Source organism: Pezoporus wallicus, unplaced genomic scaffold, assembly GCF_028554395.1.
Source record: "Pezoporus wallicus isolate ANWC-B61680 ecotype Strahan unplaced genomic scaffold, APGP_CSIRO_Pwel_v1 contig_13643, whole genome shotgun sequence".
Taxonomy (NCBI): Eukaryota; Metazoa; Chordata; class Aves; order Psittaciformes; family Psittacidae; genus Pezoporus; species Pezoporus wallicus.
In genome coordinates, this window is record NW_026638179.1 from 201,189 (window position 1) to 219,585 (window position 18,397).

The window sequence follows — 18,397 nt, forward strand, 5'->3', positions numbered from 1 at the left end:
TGCTTGATGCCTGTCCATAGAGGACAGAATGCTGCCAGCTGACAGGACAACAGTGCTTCGTGACTTTCTTCTGGGTATTTCCAAGGCCACACTGGAAGCATTGCTCCAGTGGGATGCAGACATACTCTGTCAGAATGAAGACATCTAATTATGTGCAAGCCCTTAGGAAAAGTTGAGCTGTCTAAATTCCAGAGGAAAGTCAGACAGCCTCAACTCAAATACGACCTACTTTAGAGACACCAAAGATCAGTGTTTCCATTTTGCCTACCAAAGAGGAGATACAAGCCATGTTGCACCCAAATCCTGACTAAACATCATGTTGCTTAGAAAACACATAGGCAGCGGCCTAATTCTGCACAGATCTCTAAATGGCCTCATCAAACAAGTGGTCATTAATATTTCACAGCACAGAGTTAAGAGTCAGCTCCTAAGAACATGGTAGCAGTCTGAAGGTGAGGTCTACTGAAAGATCTAGACAGTCTGAGGTGACTCTGTGGAAGCAGGCAAGCACTCTTGTGAGAAGAGACCTTCACCTCAGCTGACCTTCCAACAGAACAATCTCTGCTGAGTACTGCAGCAAAACAGTGTCAGAAGGGAACAAAGAACAAACACAGTTATTTTGGGTCTGCTCCTGGAAATAAACAAGACCAGTGCAGGGAAAGGAAGAGCGCTGCATATAAGAATGTGCTGTTGATATGAAGGTCAATGGGAGTTTAACCACTGATTACGTACCAGCAGTGCTGAACATGGTAAAAATCCCATGCGATGCTTCTGAGGGAAGTACACACTGCTTTTCTTCCTCAGAGCTTGACAGCTTTATTTCCACTTCCCACCTTGTGTCCAGGTACACCCCATGAGCTCTTACCTCCATATTCTTACAGAACGTAGCATTGGTCCCAAACAGTATCTGGCACTGTTCATCAGCACTGTAGTGCATTCCTGGCAGCTTGTGAGGGAGCCGCACTGCGTACCGGCTGCGGGGGTCTGTCACCAGCAGGCAGGTGCTCACCTTGGACCTGTGGAGTGTAAGAATTGAATATGCCTTTAAGGGAAACTTAAACTCAGAGCTGGAATGTTAGATCACTGCTAGAGAGAAACTGATATCCTCTCTTCAAGAGGGAATCTGACAACCTTATGTAAAACAGTGGTGATTTTTCCCAGTGTGTATCTGGAAGCCTTCTGTATCATTAAAAATTATGGACAGAAAGGTCCTTGGGAACTCATCCCTGGCCCCAGGCCTCAAGCAGAACTGACTATTTTCACATCTTTTTGAACTAACTGTTTGTCTAAGCTGTTCCTAAAAATCTGACGGAGACTCAATTCCGCCTTCAGGGTACCTAGTCCAAAGCATCACGAGACTTACAATGACAGCTAGAAAGTCTTCTATCATGTCTCAGCTGAATCCTTCTAGCTGAATTTTAAGCCCTTATTTTCTTATCCATCACTGATATAAAGGAGAGATTTTTCCCTTTGCCTTCACAACAATCTTTTATAAATTGGAATATCACTTTGTCATCTCCCCTTTTATCAGGGACCAGAGCAATTTGAAATGCAATTTCTTTTTCAACTTCATGCTTTTAATCTAATATTAGATATCTAATTTTCTTTCATTATTTTCCTTTCTCCCCCACCTCTAATCCCCAGAGTGGGGAATTTTTCCATGCTAAACCTGTTCCTAGCAACAAAAGCATTGGCCACTGTGATAGACACTGTTTGTCAGAAAGCTGCACTGTAGGTTTAAGACCGCAATTACAGAGTTCAGACAATTCCAGTGCTTGCTATAGTACATGAGAGTTAACAAGCAACAGGGTAGAAATCCTTCCTGCACTATTGAATGAGATGAACTGAAATATGGATGCAGGGGGAAAGAAGTTTATAGTCAACTGTTTAAGACCAACAATCACCAAGGAGTGAGAAAACACATCAGAATTACCTCCAGGCAAAGTAAAGTTCCCATAAAATAAAAGCTATTTAATAATAGGAATGACAGTAAAAGCCACAGCTCAAAGCTGGCAGCATCCTTCAGCAGAGATTTTTCCAGGCCACCTACATACAGATTTCTGTCACTGTAAAGATGAAGGGCATTTTTTGTAAAATTAAGGTGATTTGGGTTGGTTTTAATATTTTTATCAGTACATTGACAATTGCACATGACTATTGTGCCTCTCAGCCAACCTTAGATTCAAAGGGGCTATGGTAACGGAGACAGATTCAAACTTGCACTCCCTCATGTCACAAACACACACTTTTTTTAAAGGAAAATTGTTTAGACTTTCACTTTCAAATAATACATTGGAATCTTTTCTCAGAGGAATTTGGGTAATCAGCACATTCCTTACTTTAGGAAGTTTTCGAGGTCATCGCGGCTGCATGAAGACCAGGAAAGATCACTTGGGTTCCTGCCCTTCACCCATTCTCCAGACATAATGTGGGACCTCCCTGCGCAGGGCTGATGATCATCATCATGGCTCATTCCCATGCTGTTTGATTAAAACAAAACAAGACAAAAAAAACCCTATCAAGTTATGATGTGGGTTTCTCATTTCCAACTGGATTTAGTAATGACACTCTTCATTAACAAGTCAAAATCAGGCTGCACATACAACACAGAATCATTCACCTACTACTCTGGGAACCCATTGCATGAATAAACCATGGGTTCCTTTACATTATCCATTTTCTTAATTTCACAAAATTTTTAGTATTTGTGCGTTTGAAACTTTTAAATGTGCTTCTTATGGACTTTCCTACCAGGAAATGTAACTACCCGTGGGCTCAAGAGAAAGGAACCTGAAGAAGTGATGTGGCACAGCCAAGGAATATCTGCTAGAACAGCAGTTAGTACTTACTGAACATTTTGGATTGCTTTCCCAAACCTAAGGGATATGGTCTCTATAATCGGACTGAGAGAATGGTCAGTGAATTAGCATTAGAAAGTATTACAGAAATTCATATTTGTTGTTGTGTCAGGGTGGATTTGCAAAAACTACTGTCAGGAAAAGCACTTCTCTAAATGTGTAGTATTGTAGTCTCTCTCTCTCATCTAACTTTGAAGTTAAATGAGAACTTCTTTGAGCAGTGGGTTGGATCAGATGACCTCCAATGGCCCTTCCAACCCAAATTAGTCTATGAATCTATAATAGCAATGCTCAGATAGGAGCCTTAGGCAGAATTAAGCCTGCATTTCTGCCAGCACTGCCCAAACAAGCACCAAGATTGCCGCATGCCGGTCTCAGCAAAACAAACCATCTAAACAAACAGCAGAGTGTGTAGTATAGACATACAAGGAGGAATTCAAACACATTCAGTGAGGATTTCAAAAAGTATTCAGACATAGAAAAGTATTACTTTAACCTCCATCCAACTCCCGCTCAGGACCCTTCCATCATTAGTGGAGCCTCTACCCTTTGACTTCTACAGTAAATCACCGCCCAGAATAAATCTCTGTTGCCACTGATGGTAGTTGAGACTCTTCTGCTGGAGGTAAGCCTTTGTGGACAACGTTCATGGTGGCAAAGAAAGGATAAATGCTGTGATCAAGTTCACCTGCTACACCAGTTATGTGTCAGAAGTATTGACTGGCGGTCCTACACTCAGCCATACCGTGCTGCCCAGCAGCAAAAGTGAGTTAAAGGGTTTCCATCCTACTTGGAAATGATCATTAAAGCCATTTTTTACGATCATACAGAGGAACATCATTTTGAAAGGTTGACATTCTTCCTTTGATTCCAACAAGGAATGGGAAATGGCTTTCAGACGAAAGGTGCCAGGGTCCCTTTCTAGCAAAATAACAGCCACCAATCTGGGGCTGAAAACACATTAATAAGAGTTCAGTAGATTTCCAGCTGGCTGGACTGAGCAAGCCAGAAGCAGTCCCTTTAAATCTGATGTTGGACTCTTTAATCCATGCTATTTCTCTACAAATCAGAAGGTCCTGTTTGCTTTCAGACTATGCTCTTGGCTTTGCTTCTCTCCAGTTGCAGGACTCAACTGTTCAAAGCCTAAACACCACATACATTTCTAGTTGCAATGAACCAAAACCAGCTTCAGCAGTTTGATAATTATGGCTTAGATTAAACCACCATCTAAGCTATTTTTAGCTTAAAGTGAAGATTACATGGTGGAGTCTATTATTTTAGGTTTATCTCCAGGGACACTATTATTTCTAGCAAAACTACATTTAACATAATTTTCAGACTCAGAAGTTCATAGTTACTCCTGGTTTTAAACCGTTGTAGGTTTCGAACACAGCAGAAACATTAACATCAAGCACATTTTGTTTGATGCACGCAGTAATAATTTAACAGTCTATTAGTAACTCTAACTTCAAAACAGTACAGAGAGAAATTCCTGCTCCACTGAAGTGAATGGGAGTTTTGCCACTGACTTCAATGGAGCCTGGATTTCACTCCAAATATTTTACCCATGTTGTTCCTACACACAGAGACAACTCTTCACATGCTAGGAAGAAAGTTCCAGCAGTATTCCTCCAATGCAAATAAGCCCCTGTATTCCTAAAAGTCAGGAAAGGAAGATCTGAGCACCACGAAGCAAGGTATGGAAGCTTGCTGGAAATCTTGCAGAGGAAAGTTTGCCCAAAAATGCCAGTTGAGAAGGTTTGTGGGCATGCAGCAATCGTGTTAACTCCCCTAATGGAAAAGGGGCAGGCTTCCAAGGTTTCTTTTAGCTTGCCTGCCTTGCGGCTGCCAAAGCACTGAGACTCAAAATTGGGTCCTTCGGTTTTCTACTCGTCAGGGCTTATGTGGGATGGGATTTGGTAGCCCTTCCGTTGCGGCAGCTTCCTGAACTGCCTCCTGGTCGGCACCTCAGCTGTCCCACTTGAAAAGGATGAAAATTAACCATTTTCCTGACTTCCCAAGTGTTTTAGCCTCCCTGATTTTATCTCTTCCACAAAAGACTAACGTTTGGTGTAGAGCTGTTAATTAAGGAATGCCTCGGCTTTCTGATTAACTTCATTCATACCTTGTTAAATTTGTTGAAAGGGGGATTTTTTTGTTGGCAAACAATGCAGGCAATAGTTACATTCCTGCCCTTAACTTCATTTCCAGCCTGACCTCATGAAAGATAACTGCCTAGGACAAATGCTGAAGCTAACACTGATTACTCAGCTCTGATTTTGCAGGGGTGTTTGAGGCTGACAGAATGTATTCTTTATAAAGACTGGGTCAGATTTCATATCTCAGAGTTATTTACAGGCTTCTCTGGTTCAATTCTTACAGGTGTGGCAATCAACACCTTTCTGAGTCATTCCTGATTCTTAGCAGAAATTCAAAAGTCATAAGCATAAAGGAATTGAGCCTGAGCTATTGATATAAAGCAAAGGAGCTCTGCTAAGTCCAAAGAACCATGCCAGTTTATATTAACTTGGGATCTGGCCTCAAGGTACACAGGCAACCTCTACTGGCCTCTCTGTGATGAGTTCCTGGTAGAATGAAACCAGCAACACCTTTGGAGCCTGTTTTAATTGGCAGTGCAGAACTTCTCCCAGCATCTACTTTACCTCACAATGACTCACTTGAGGAAAGGATTAAATGACCTGCAGGACTAAGGCATACCCCTAGCATGCTAACACATTCTTTTCTGAAGTTCAAGGGTCTCCAGCTACATCAAAGGGATCAGTTTTTTGAAAACACATAGTAAATGTAATGCCATGCTGATTCTTTTCACTAATGAATAGTCCCCTTCCTTTTAACAGAAACTAATCGGACAGAACATTATGTGCTTGTAATAAACAGCAGTGCAAGGACTGATTCAGTACTCTGCATTTTCTTTGTGATCATCTAATTTTACCTGCTATTCAGAAGCTCACATGGAATTAGAAGCAGATAATCAGTCTCTTGAAATATTCTGCCTTGGGAAGTTCTATTCTTACATGTGAGGTCTTGACAAAAAAGCTGATGAGAATGGCTCTTAGATCAGAAGTAGGAAAGTCAAAATGACATTACATCGCCCTGCAAACCCACTGCCCTCTGTGTCTTTTGAGTCATAACTGTCCCTTTTCGCAGACACAACAAACACATGCTGCATGTTATCCTTCACACTGCAAAGCCAGCAGAGCCAGTACAGATGGGCACAGTCACTAGCTCCCCGGGGTAAATTTCAGCCTTCAGTTCATCACATACTCTTTCTGAAGACAATGAGATTCCACAAAGGCAAGCAAGAACAGTGTAGACTGTCAGTACTTCAACTCCTTTCACTCCATGTTTATTCAGAGTAAGAACAATGGGACCCAAGTTTCACACTCCAGCTTCTTTCCTAGTATAAATAATGCATTGGTTATCAGTCAAAGACTAAGGCATCACCGAAGGAGTCCTATAGTATGTTTATTGATTAATTGTTGCTCATCATATGTGAGTCCAGAAACAAGCCGACTGACCAGTTTGAGTTCTGACCGTTAACACAACCACAGCAAGGCAAATTTTATCAGGAGTCAGAGGGAGGCAGCAACAACAAATCTCTTTGATGCTGCTTTCTGTAAAATGATGCTTTCAAGTAGCATTGCTATGAATCAAAACTAGCATGCAGGCTCTCGAAGCTCTGGCCTCTCTGAAGTCTGTGCTTTTTTTCCAGGACACTAGTCTCTGTCAGAGGCCATGCAGCAATCAGAACTGGGTCAGGATGCCAGAATTACACTCTGGGCCTGAGCTGGCCAATTTCTTGTATAACCCTTCTAGCTTAATGCAATTAACAGCCATTTGCTCTCCCACAGCAATGCTAAATAAATGCACTTGCTTTGTTCGCTTCAGTCATTAGTGGAGCTTCTCCTCTAGACAGTTAATGTAACCAAGCTGCTCTGTTTACCCTTGGTGCATTTTCCAATGTTTCCTGTTATTCTTTCAAAGCCTGAGCCAAAGCTCACCAAAGCCTGTGGAAAGCCTCCTACCTCCGTGGATGCACTGCATGCTGCACCTCCGAGTTCTTAAGGTCATGTATACAAATATTCATCAGAACCACGATGACTCTCAATAGGTTTCCTATTAAAAGCCCCAAATCCCAGTCAAAGGATAACACCAAAGAGCTGGGGGAAACTGGTTTAGGAGATGCTTTGAATGTTTTCAACAGCTGCAGCTCCGTGGCTGTAACAAACCACTAGAGAAATCCCCAAGATTATTATCATTTACCCCAAGTATTGTGAAGTTGGGGCAAGAGCAAGTTTGATAGAAAATACTTTCAGCAGAAGAGCTTTTCTTCAGATAAAGGCAGAAAGATGGTAACGAGAGAGAATTATAAGGCAAGCTTGAAAAACACACACAAAAGTGGAAATACCATGAACTTCTACAGTCTCTCTGCTTCAAATAAGCACTTTAGCTGGCTGTTAATGGGACCTTCTCTATAGTCTGCCTGTGAAAGCCAGACTTTAAAAAGGAGGAGCTTTTTGGGGCCACTTGCCCTGCAGACCAACATGGGCTCAAAGAATTGAGCAAAGGGCCTGCTACAGCAGTGTCCTAAATACAAAGGGGAACAGAAGGCAGTGGTATCTCTTGCTCAAAGTGAAAAGTTCAGTGGGGCCACTGAGGTTTTCACATTCTTGGCTGCTCTTTGCTGGAAAGCACACTTTCTGTACCTGTGTTTTCCTGCAGATGTTCTCTAAAAGGCTCTGTTTCTGCAAGGCAGCAGTGAACTGCACGTCACAGCTGGGTAGGTCACTACTGACCTTCCCGAAAGAGCATATGACAGAAGTCATTTCAGGTGACCCAGCTTGCCATGGTTCACCCAGAGGATGCCTGCAAAGCCAGGACTAAGAGCATAGAACCACAGAATGGTTAGGGTTGGAAAGGAACTTAAGATCATCTAGCTTTAAGCCCCCTGGCGTGGACAAGATTTCTCTCTAAACCCCACCAAAATAATGCAAAATAATGCAAAATAATGCAAAGAGAGGGCAGACTGGACAACATCTTCACATATTGTGAGAGGGAAGGGAGAAGGGGAGCTGTAATTTATCTGCTTTGGCATTTCAGTGTGGGCAGGATGACAGTGCCCCATGGAAAGGCTGCTATTTAGACATGCTGTGGGCACAAATGCTATCTGTTCCTCTATATGAAGGATACAACTGAAGGACAAAATTCCTCTCCCTTCCCACTTCCTATCAGGTATCAATGAATGGTTGAGAAGGGAGCCCTGACTATAGAGTCCACCCAATCTCACCCACAAAGGAGGATGCTGGTATGGAAGGAGGTTATAGAGGGTGCATGGCTAACAGCTGAGGACATTAAACACAGCCATTAAATTCAAATCAATATAGGTCACTGCGCAGAGAATGTACGTCAACAGTTCTCAGCAGCTACTACTTGGGCTGGATTTGAACCAGCACGTTAGAAGTGGGAGAGAGTATAGCACATAATCCAGGCTGTGAGGCGGCCAGTCCCAAAGTGAGTTCAATGTCAGGAATTTTTATTAACGTTTGAAATTGAAGCTGCATCACTGGAAAGGTGCCTACTTCTGAACTGGTTCAACATGTTTAACATTTCAATAGAAAATGCTGATATCTTGGAAGTTATGAGGTTTCCAACCAGTTGGGAATAAAGGCACAACAGAGGCAGAAGTGAAATGGGGTTGCTGGAATTATATAGGAGCTGCAGTGCAAAGTGAGGATGGTAAGTTTAAGAGTGACCTCGGAAGGTGATGCAAAGCAAGCAAAGAAAGGCACAGACAGCCAAAGGGGTCAGGAGGGAGGCCAAGTGTGGCTTGGATGGCGGGCAAACTAACAAATGCTGGGGAAATGCTGAGCTGAGGACGAGGCAACAAAACAGCTTGTATAACCTTCTTACAAAACCAACTGTCACTAAGCCTGCTGGCTTAATGGAAAACAGGCTTTTTCACCTTGTGCTTCTCAAACACGTAAACACAGTCACTTAAGTACAACTTTACTATTACAGAAGCTGTCAGAAGGTTCTTTGGGAAGCTGTGATTAAGAGGGGGAAATGACCAGTGGTCATCGCGTACATCATGTTATCTAGAAGAGGGGCATTCAGGATGGCTGCTGAGCTATTGGTTTTGGGTTTTTAATCGGGAGAGACAATATTTAAAGGGAGCCATGACTACTGGACTCTTGTTTTCACAACCAAGTTTATGTCACTCTCCAATAATGAAGTAACCAGATATTTTATATGGTTATCTACTCATCAAACAGACAAGAAGTCAACAACAGCGAGTGAGAACACACGAACGCATATGTTGAATAACAGTGTGGAAAGCTGTGGTTTATTCAGCTGCATGACAGATCCAGCCTTTTATGATATGGTCTTCATTTAAAAAGAATTAGTTCTTTTGCCATGGGATCTGGAAGGCAGCAAGTACGAGCTTGTGCTGCAGGGGACAGAGAGAAACACGTGAGAAGCTGACATGGCAGGAATAGGCAGTGGGTCTTTTACTCGCTCTAATATTTCATCTAAAAGCTTTTCTGCCCATGTGGTCCTAGGGAACTGTGACTGAGCTGGCCAAACCCCACTGACATCAAGAACAGTCATAGAACCACAGAATGGTTTGGGTTGCAAGGGACCTTAAAGATCATCTAGTTCCAAGCCCCCTGTCATGGGCAGTATGGTTTGATTGAAGTTAGTCCAAGGCCAACCCAACAGGTGCAGAAGCTCAGCACACTTAGGATAATTTCACTGTCCTTTGTGTTGATCAGAGTCGTGGTGACTCCCATTCCAGCCTTCCAGCCTTTCTTTTTTGGGCCCTATGGGCCTTAACAGCACACAGTGTGCAGAGATGCATCACAAACCACTCATTGTAAACCATGTGTAAGCAGCTATATACTGGGAATTGTTTCTCTCAGGCTATCAATGAAGAAACACTGGCTACTTGCGATCACAGCTGAGCTGTGACCCTAAAGCAAGAATAAAGTCATTTAAGGACCAAAGGTAACATCCCTATGAAAATGTATGCGTTGAGCTGTTTCCTTGACCTCCAACGTTTAATCCTCTTCTTGGACATGAAAAACGCTCTCTCCCTCTCTTGCTTTAGTTTGGCTTCAGAAAACATGAAAGTGTTGCAGGAGGAGGACAGTGACTAGGAATGAAACAGTGATGGACAGAGAAAGACTGCTCATCTTTCTGGTGAGCAGAGGCTGCTGTTCTCCATCTGTAGCTCCTTGTATGCAAAAAAGCACCCTGGTGCATCGCAGAAGTAACATGCTGAAGGGTAACAAGCTGTTTGCTTTCAGCACTGCCTGAAGTGGGTGAGAATGAGACCTCAGAAAATGTGACATGCATTTCCTCAGAAGATGAGAAAGGAATATAAATTGCAGGGTGGAAAAAAAGACAAACCCCTGGGATAGCTGGGTGGGATTTCCCACCCACCAGGGAAGAGAGACAAAAGCTCAGTAAGAAGGGCTGACGGGTCTGTCACTCACTGTTAGCAACCTAAAGGGATGCTCTTGCACGCAATCCACAGTGCACTTTGCTAAAGCTCTTGCAAATCCAGTGAAGTCTCCAGTCAAGTACATTAATGACAGCAGATCAAACCTGAATGAAGAGGTGCAACACAAGACACCCTTAAAGGAAACACAGGAGAAAGGAGACACTGAGCATATTTGCCAACTACGTGCAACCCAAGTAACCACAAATGTCCCCCACTCTACCCCAGCAGGAAGCCACCCACTGCTGAGTGCTGTGGGAAGCAGGGCAGCCTGGGAATGCACTGTAGGAGTCAGGAATGCTGGCTGCCTTCCCCACATGGGGAGATGAATTCTCCATTCCTGGAGGTGGGAACGAGGAGATGGCCAACATCAAAAGACAAATAGGTGTGAAGTAAGTGTAATATATATAAATTCTACCAGCATCACGCCTTCTGAAGTCCCCAGACAAGCCAGTGGATACATGTTTTATGGTTCCCAGAGCACCAAAAGCCCTTTTCACAGAAAGAAATTTTTTTCAGCTTCTTTTCTTGGTCTATGTTGCCAAGCACTGTGGGCTTGCAGGTTCAGTGCAAGAAGAAATCCACACTGTGTTACCCTCTTACACTGATTCACCAAGGTGGCAGGTGACTGTAGAGGACAGTAACAAACCTGTCTAGGAAAAAGGCTGCACAGGAAATGCATGATTCAAATCTATTAGTTGCAATTATAATCTCGCAATGGATCAGCCTGAGAAGTTCAGCTGAAGGCATTTGCTCTAACATGGCATTTTCAGTCACTTCCATCACTCAGGAGTGCTCCCCATCCTGATGGTAATGTTGTTTCCGGTAATGCTCCTCCCATATACCAGATCCCCAAACTCTTGGGATTTTTCATAATGGTGCAGCTGGGAAAATAATTCATAATCCCAGAACCATCTGGCCTTGGCTGTTCATAAATGGTTTTAAAAGCTCAGCATGTTATCTCACTTAGTCTCACTCATTTGATCAGCAGGGAGAGACTTGATATCAACAAGGCACATTGCAAATTATGGCTTGGTATCAAAGCAATTTTGAAATGATATGTTCAGACCAGTACTGAATGGGAATGTTTTGGGTAGTGGGTGTGCCTGGTTGCCTACAGACCTCAAGGCTAATGAAGCCAAGTTCGCTTTCAAACTGGCCAAGAATGCCACATAAAGGAAGTAAAAAGCAACTTGAAAAGAGATATTCTTCCTTTGGGTAACTTTGGTTGGATCATGTTCATGTGAAGACAAATTACAAAGAAACAAAAAAGTCGATTATCTTACTCTTTAGAGGGTCTTCATCTGATAAGAGGTGCAGCACATGTTGTTTAACTAAGGACAGCTTCCTGGAGACCACATAGGAGTTTTCCTCATGATTCTGTTCATTGTATCAGAGGTGCTGCTGCAATGATGCATTTGGCAAACCTGGTATAAAGCTATTTCAGCAAACACCATCCAAATTTCAGGAACAGCTGCAGATATGCATTGTAGCACTTAAGGTATAAGAAGACAACACAAATACATTTTGCTAAACAAGTAAGTTGTTATTTTTCCTCGAATGGAGAGAAGCCTCAGGATGTCTGGATCAGTATTGAAAAGGTGTCAGATGAACTGATGGGGAAAGAGCAGAAGGGAGCTGTGCTTTTCCTTTGAAGGAAAGATACTTTTCCTAAGTATAAAGACTCCCTAAACTAAAAAGCAAACCCATTTCTAGGGAGCACCACTTTATGCTGTCTAGTTTTAAAATCAATATTTTCAATGCCAGATCAGAAACCTGCCCCTTCATTAGCTGCCTCTGGAGTGATGCTGGTGAACAGCAGGAAGGGAGCCCAGTGGGCAGCAGGTGGAACACATAGGAAGGCACCTACCAGAGGGTGGACATAAGAAATTCTTGAAAGGTCAAACTGTCCCATTTGTGGATAAGATCTGATGGACAAAGTGAGTGTCTCAGTGGCTTTGGAGCAGAGAAAGAAGGTATAGTAAAAAACTCTTATTTTTAAGGCTCAACCCCAAAGCTCATTAGAGCCCAACAGGAAGGAAACTTTTCAAGCAAGTGAGAACAAACCATTATGATCAGATTTCTTTCACTTTGATTTGTTTTACCTAAAGAACAAAAGCAGAAAACTGAGAAAACCATGGATTATTCTTCTCTTTTTTGGAAACTGGGGTTCAAACACAGACACAGATGACAAAACTCCCTGCTGGGTTGGATCCAGCAATGGAAAGAGGCCCAGCATCTGATGCAGGGATCAGTGAAAACAAAGAAGGCTGTTTCTTTTGTTTGCCTAGTAAACTCTTTTTGCTGAATTTTACACCCCAACACAACTCTTGGCTAAGAGGCAGCTAACCTTGTCCCACTGCAGTGCGGCCTTCCATGGACATAACGGTAAAGAGAAACACATTTTCAGAGGTAACAGCATTTCCATTGGCATTGCTGCTGCTGGGTTATTACCAAAGGCTTTTCCAAGTGGCAGTCTGGGATTTATCACTTTCCTCAGCTCTGCAGTCATTTTCACCTGGAACCTGTTGAACTCAGCAGGCCAGGCACACAGCATGGGTTACAGGCTATTGGAACCCAACTGCTAGCAGAAAAGTAAATATTGCAGTGAGATTGCTGCTCTCGTATAAAAACAAATGATTATTTGGTAAATGACACTTGCAAACCTAATATTTCCTGTGTTGGTGTGTACTGCAGAGGTTGCACAATGGGGACTTGTACTGTCCCTATGTTTTGGGTCATTGGTTGCACAAGGCTGTTGCCAGCAAAGCCAGTGAAGTATGAAACCAGAACGCCTGTAGCAGGAAGCACATGCAAGATCTGCCAAATCATTACAGCCCAGCTATTTAACATGGCCTTGGCTTACTCAGCAGAATAAGCCTTCAGAAAGAAAGACACAGCTGGCAAAGCCACAAAGCTATTGATGAAATGAAAATTGTGCTGTCTGGGAGTTCCTAAACGACTGTCGCTTGCCTGTTTGGTGCAGTTTTATTTTGTTAAGTAAAGCTGTACAAGATGCTCAAAAACAAAGACTTTAGAAGGATTGCAAGAGAATGTTGCCTCACTAGGGATTACACAGACATCCTTCACAAAGCCAGAGTCAAACCATAGAAACCCTTGCCCAGAACCACACTAATGTTTGTCATAAGAGTCCAGAAGGCAGCAGGAGGTGGACATTCCCATGCCCAGTTCCAATGTGGTTATATCCCAATACAGTAAATAAGCTATCAAACGTGGAAGACACAAGGGTGGGAAAAGATACACATGATAGAAGGAATGTTCCCCACCACCATGACAGGATTAGGAGGTTCAGCACCTGTAAATATCTTGCAGTTTTACATCAAACTAAAAAAACCCAACCCAAACCAGGCCTATCATCCAGAGTCTGGCACATGACACTACTCAAACCATTCAGTTTCTCCTTCCTGATCTTCTTTTTCTCCGAGTGATTTTCTTTATGCAATTTTTCACTATGTGTCATTGCAAAATGAACTTGCCCAGATAAGGTTAAAACAACAGGAATATTCTACTTCTGGATTCAAATTAACTTACCCAGGTATCATGGACTGGGTTATGTTGGGAAAACACACCTTCTGCTTAGTGGTGCTCCATCTTCCTCAGGTCAGACCATCCATGATCACAAGAGGTTACACCAATTTTTTTAGGCAACGTATGTTTAGCTCTGTATCTGTCTCTGATCTCTGTTTCCCTTTGAGTAATTTAGGACACAGCTTTCAGAAAGCTATTATCAAGCTAATAAAATCAAGCTACTTAGGTACATAATAATTCTTTTTGGTCTAAAACAGACCCTTCAGTGTGTTAGCAAGGGTGGAAGAAGCATGTGCTGAAATCTTAGGTTATACCTAGTCCTCTCTCAAAACCAGAACATGTTGTTTAATAATTGCTTTGACTAGATCATCCCATTCTGATGCACAAGCATGTATGATGAAACAGGCAGTGTTGCATTATGTCTTTTTGGAGTTGTACAGAAAAGGGCTGTGAAAATGTGCTTGCAATTATCTGCGGAAGAAGAATGAAACCTGGGAGGAGGGGAGCAAGAGAAGGGAGCCTGGGAACAGAGAGAGACATTCCACCACAGATTTACAACACAAATGGCAGAAAATAAAATTAGCAGCTCCAGGGTGGGGTACAGAGTGTTGCCAGCAGCTTTGGCCAGCCCCAGGGTATGTCTTCATGGCAGCCAGTCCCTCCCAGTAATCCTGAGACTGCAATACACTGGCACAGCGACGTACTCCTGCGAGATTTAACATGGACAGTGCTGGCAGGAGTAGAACATAGCTGGGGTAGTAACCTGAATCAAACTACCCAGCTACTCAGGGAGTCTTGGTGCAGCAACACAGTGCTAGCACCTGAGCTTGCTAGGGTAAAGCTTGCATGGGATTGCCTCTGGCTCCAGTCACCCTTGGATCCAACTGACCTTGATTTTCAGCGCCCTACAAATGCAGACATGTGAGTTCCAGCACATTGTCTTTTACAGCATGGTCAAAACACCCACACAGGGTTTTACAAAGGCACAGAGGGACCACAAGGCAGAATCAATATCCAAACTGCCAGCAGTGTGATTGGAAAGGCTTATCCAGTCATAAGGAAGATCCTGTCAGCCACAGGCTGCATCCCCGAGCCACCACATCAATGGCTACTACCCTACAGGCCCACAAGATGGGCACCTCTTTGCAAGGTTTCTCTCTAGTAAACTTTAATGCACTGGAGTGAATAAGATGCCTGTGGGCATGTGTTAAACTGGAGTCTTTAACTACATGCTGAAATACTACCCTGTGCATGGAAGTTTAGCCTCATTTGCAGGACAGAGAGACTGGAGTTAAACTTGAAGTTGTCCAGATAACCCTGAAACTGAGACTTCAGTGCTTCTACATGTTTGATTCTGCAGCTTTAGTAATGTTGGTTTTAATGCCTTTTGGGAGGTAAGAAGTGATCTGGGGACAGACTGTTTCCTGCCAATTAATTGCTGTACTTTTTGCAAGAGCAATGAAGAAAAACATTCCACAGAAATTCAGGTCAGGCAGAACCTGCCTGATAAATGTGGGGCTCACTCGTGCCTCTGCTCCACCTCAAACAGCAAGTTGCAAGGTCTGCCTTCTTTTCTGTGACTGATCCTGCTGTCAGCGCCATCACACTCGGGGATCCCACTGGTTGCTTTGCCCATGCTTCTGAAAACAGCTCCTTACAAATGCTATGGTGAAAGCCTTGTGTTTGCCATCATTAGAATGCAGATGGTGAAAAGAGCAACACGGAACAGAAAGGAAGCTCAGATGGGATCCCTTTTGGAAAAATAGGGTTAATGTTTAAAGTCAGTCAGGACAGAAACTACACTCAGCTGCATACAGCAGTAGAGCTGTGTGTTCAAGGCTGAACTGTGGTGAGCTGCTCTAAAAGAGGTATGGAGAGTTGTTGGGGTTTTTCTTTGAAAACAGTTTCTCAGTTCCCACATCCTGCACCTCAGTGTTATAATCCCAGAGACTGTAATGAGAGAGTTTGTAGCAAAGGTCCGTGTCCATTTACTCTGGTGGTCCTCAGCTTCCACACGAAACTTTGAGTTTTTAAAATGCATTATTTGAGCAGATCCCTGTAAGCTGCAGGGTGAGGAAAAAGGCGACTTTGGTTCAGTTCTTAGGAATTAACCTTGTGTGCCCGCACTACCCTGGCCTGGCTGTGCCAGTGTATGTTGTCACAGGACTCATCCTGCACCTTTTGGATCTGCTTAAGACAGCCTTCAATATTTTTACATTCTGCCTCACAACTGTTTGCATGACAATCTCGCTGCTGGGTGCTGCACTAGATAGGTTCAGGGAGGTAAGTTTATTCAGAAGTCTATTAGCATAAGTATCAGGCCACAAAGGGAACATCCAGAAAGTGCTTTTCTCTTACCTGCAACACACCACAAGGGCCATACTTAATTATGCATCAATTATTTATGTACTCTAAAGTAATTTTAGCCAAGCTACATCTATCAAGATTTAACATCTAAAGCAAATGATTACACTGGACAGAAACCTGCTGGTTCTAAACCCTTCTCTTGTCTGATTCCAACTCCAGAGCTATTTGGTTTGTGCACTATAGGCTTTTAACCTTTGGACTCGTTTTTGTCCTCATCTGTTTCAGCTTCAAGTTTGAGGCCATGCGGTTTCACGACTGTTGGCAGCAGACTGCATCTTGCTTATTGTCAGTTGAATTTGATTCACTTTCTTCAGGGCATCTGACACGGGGTGGCTTCCAGCCATACCACCTCCAGCTATTCTCTCACCATCCAGGCAGCGCCAGGTTCCGCTAGCTCATGAATGGGAATCTTCCCCTCCTCACCCAAGCCTGTCCCCCCATCCCACAACAGGAAAGCTGAGGCTGTTGAAAGAAACAGGAATGGCAACAAAGCTAGCATTGTTGTCCTGAAAAACCACTCACTGGCTGCAGCTCACCCGCTTCATTTAGGGGGTAACGGATATAAGGCTGAATCCCAGGTTTTGTTTAAAACACTTATGTGCCTTTTTCTTTGGAGAATGACTTGAAAATGGTAACAATGTCACTGCTGTAGGCAAAAAGAGAAGCCAGGGAGGGGGAAATGGCGCTGTTTTTCTCAAAGTCACAGTTGTTCAGGGTGGTCTTTAGGGTATAAATCTCAGTCCAACTTTACACTGGTGCAGTTCATAGACGAAGAGGGATGCACCATTCAAGACCCCACTGCCAACAGTAAGGCATTTTCAGCTCTTAGTGATGGAGTTGCCCTGCTAGTCTGAGGAAAGATAAAGTTAGAAGGAGGTCAGCATGTTAAGCTGTTTATAATACGAAGACCTCGGATTTACACATTTTAAGACTTCAGGGACCACTGTGATCTCTGTGTCTTCCCTTTTGTGTATGTCAGAACACAGTACTGCACCAGTAGCCCCTAGATATAAACCAATTAACTGTGGTTACATTAAAGTGCATTTAAAAGACATCCACTACTGACCATGCTGAATGAAGGAACAAGGTTTGCTGAGGGTCCTGTCTTGTACGGTAAGGAGTTTATGATTTGCAGCCTCATCACATATTAAGTATCCTCTATCCTGCCTGTTACCTTTCTGTAACAGCAAAATCCTTCTCTTGGACTCCCTGTGGGAAAAGTGGCATCTAAATACAACTGGATGCTCCCTTTGTGTCCATGGACCAAAATTATCACTCCAGATTTGAAGATACAAATACAAAAGATAAAAGTGATATCATTCACCCCATCATCAAGCTACAACTCTATAGGTTAAACCTAAAGATGAACTTTCATAGGAGCTATAAGGACCACCCTAATGGGCTTATTTCATGATGTCTCCATGTTTTCACAGTGCAGCTGTCCGCAATAGTGTTTCCTGCAGCGAGTCCAAATGACATTCGTGGCAGATTAGGAATCTGACACACCAATTCATAATCCATTCACTTTTTCCAAAGCCTACATCACAAACTATCTGTGGATGCCAAGATGGGCTTGTGATCTCCACAGACATTTGTTAGTCTTAGGGCAAGAAGTAATAAATCTCAGCTTTTCTGCAGGAAATCAGCCTTCAATAATGCTCACAATTATGGGTCTCCAAAATGGATAATTTTGCCAATATAGACGTAAGTTTTGGTTAGGCTTTTTCCTTTTTAATTAAAAAACTTGTGCTTAGTTTTCCTTGAGTTTCATTTTTAAGCCTGCAGCTCATGTCAACTTCATCTTTGTCTCTGCAATGGGTTTTCCTTACATTTCACTTAAAAAAATACCAGTTTTGTAGGTGAAGTCTGAAAACAATCCTTTCACTGGCACAAGACAGGCTGAAATAGGAGTGCTCAGAGCACCCTGTTGTGCTTCAAAACCAGAAGAATAAGGAGTGGGCTGACACCTGGAAAGGTAAATGAAAAGACTCCTGTTGACTTCAAGGCCAGAAGGGCACCAGTATACTGTCCAGATGTTGAACTATAGTAACTAGACCACTGGGGAATGACAGTATAGAGGGATGATTCCGATGCTCAGGTT

General features: G+C 43.1%; 1 protein-coding gene across 2 annotated transcripts in view; it reads right to left on the reverse strand.

Moving 5' to 3' along the window:
• The window catches only part of ADAMTS17 (ADAM metallopeptidase with thrombospondin type 1 motif 17), a 167,701-nt gene that overhangs the window by 82,521 nt on the left and 66,783 nt on the right, over positions 1-18,397 (reverse strand). For both annotated transcript variants that reach the window (XM_057409745.1, XM_057409744.1), the window contains exons 9-10: positions 2,340-2,480; positions 866-1,016 (exon numbers count right to left, since the gene is read on the reverse strand). In XM_057409745.1, coding sequence (XP_057265728.1) covers positions 866-1,016; positions 2,340-2,480 — 292 coding nt within the window. The remainder of the gene's footprint in view (positions 1-865; positions 1,017-2,339; positions 2,481-18,397) is intronic.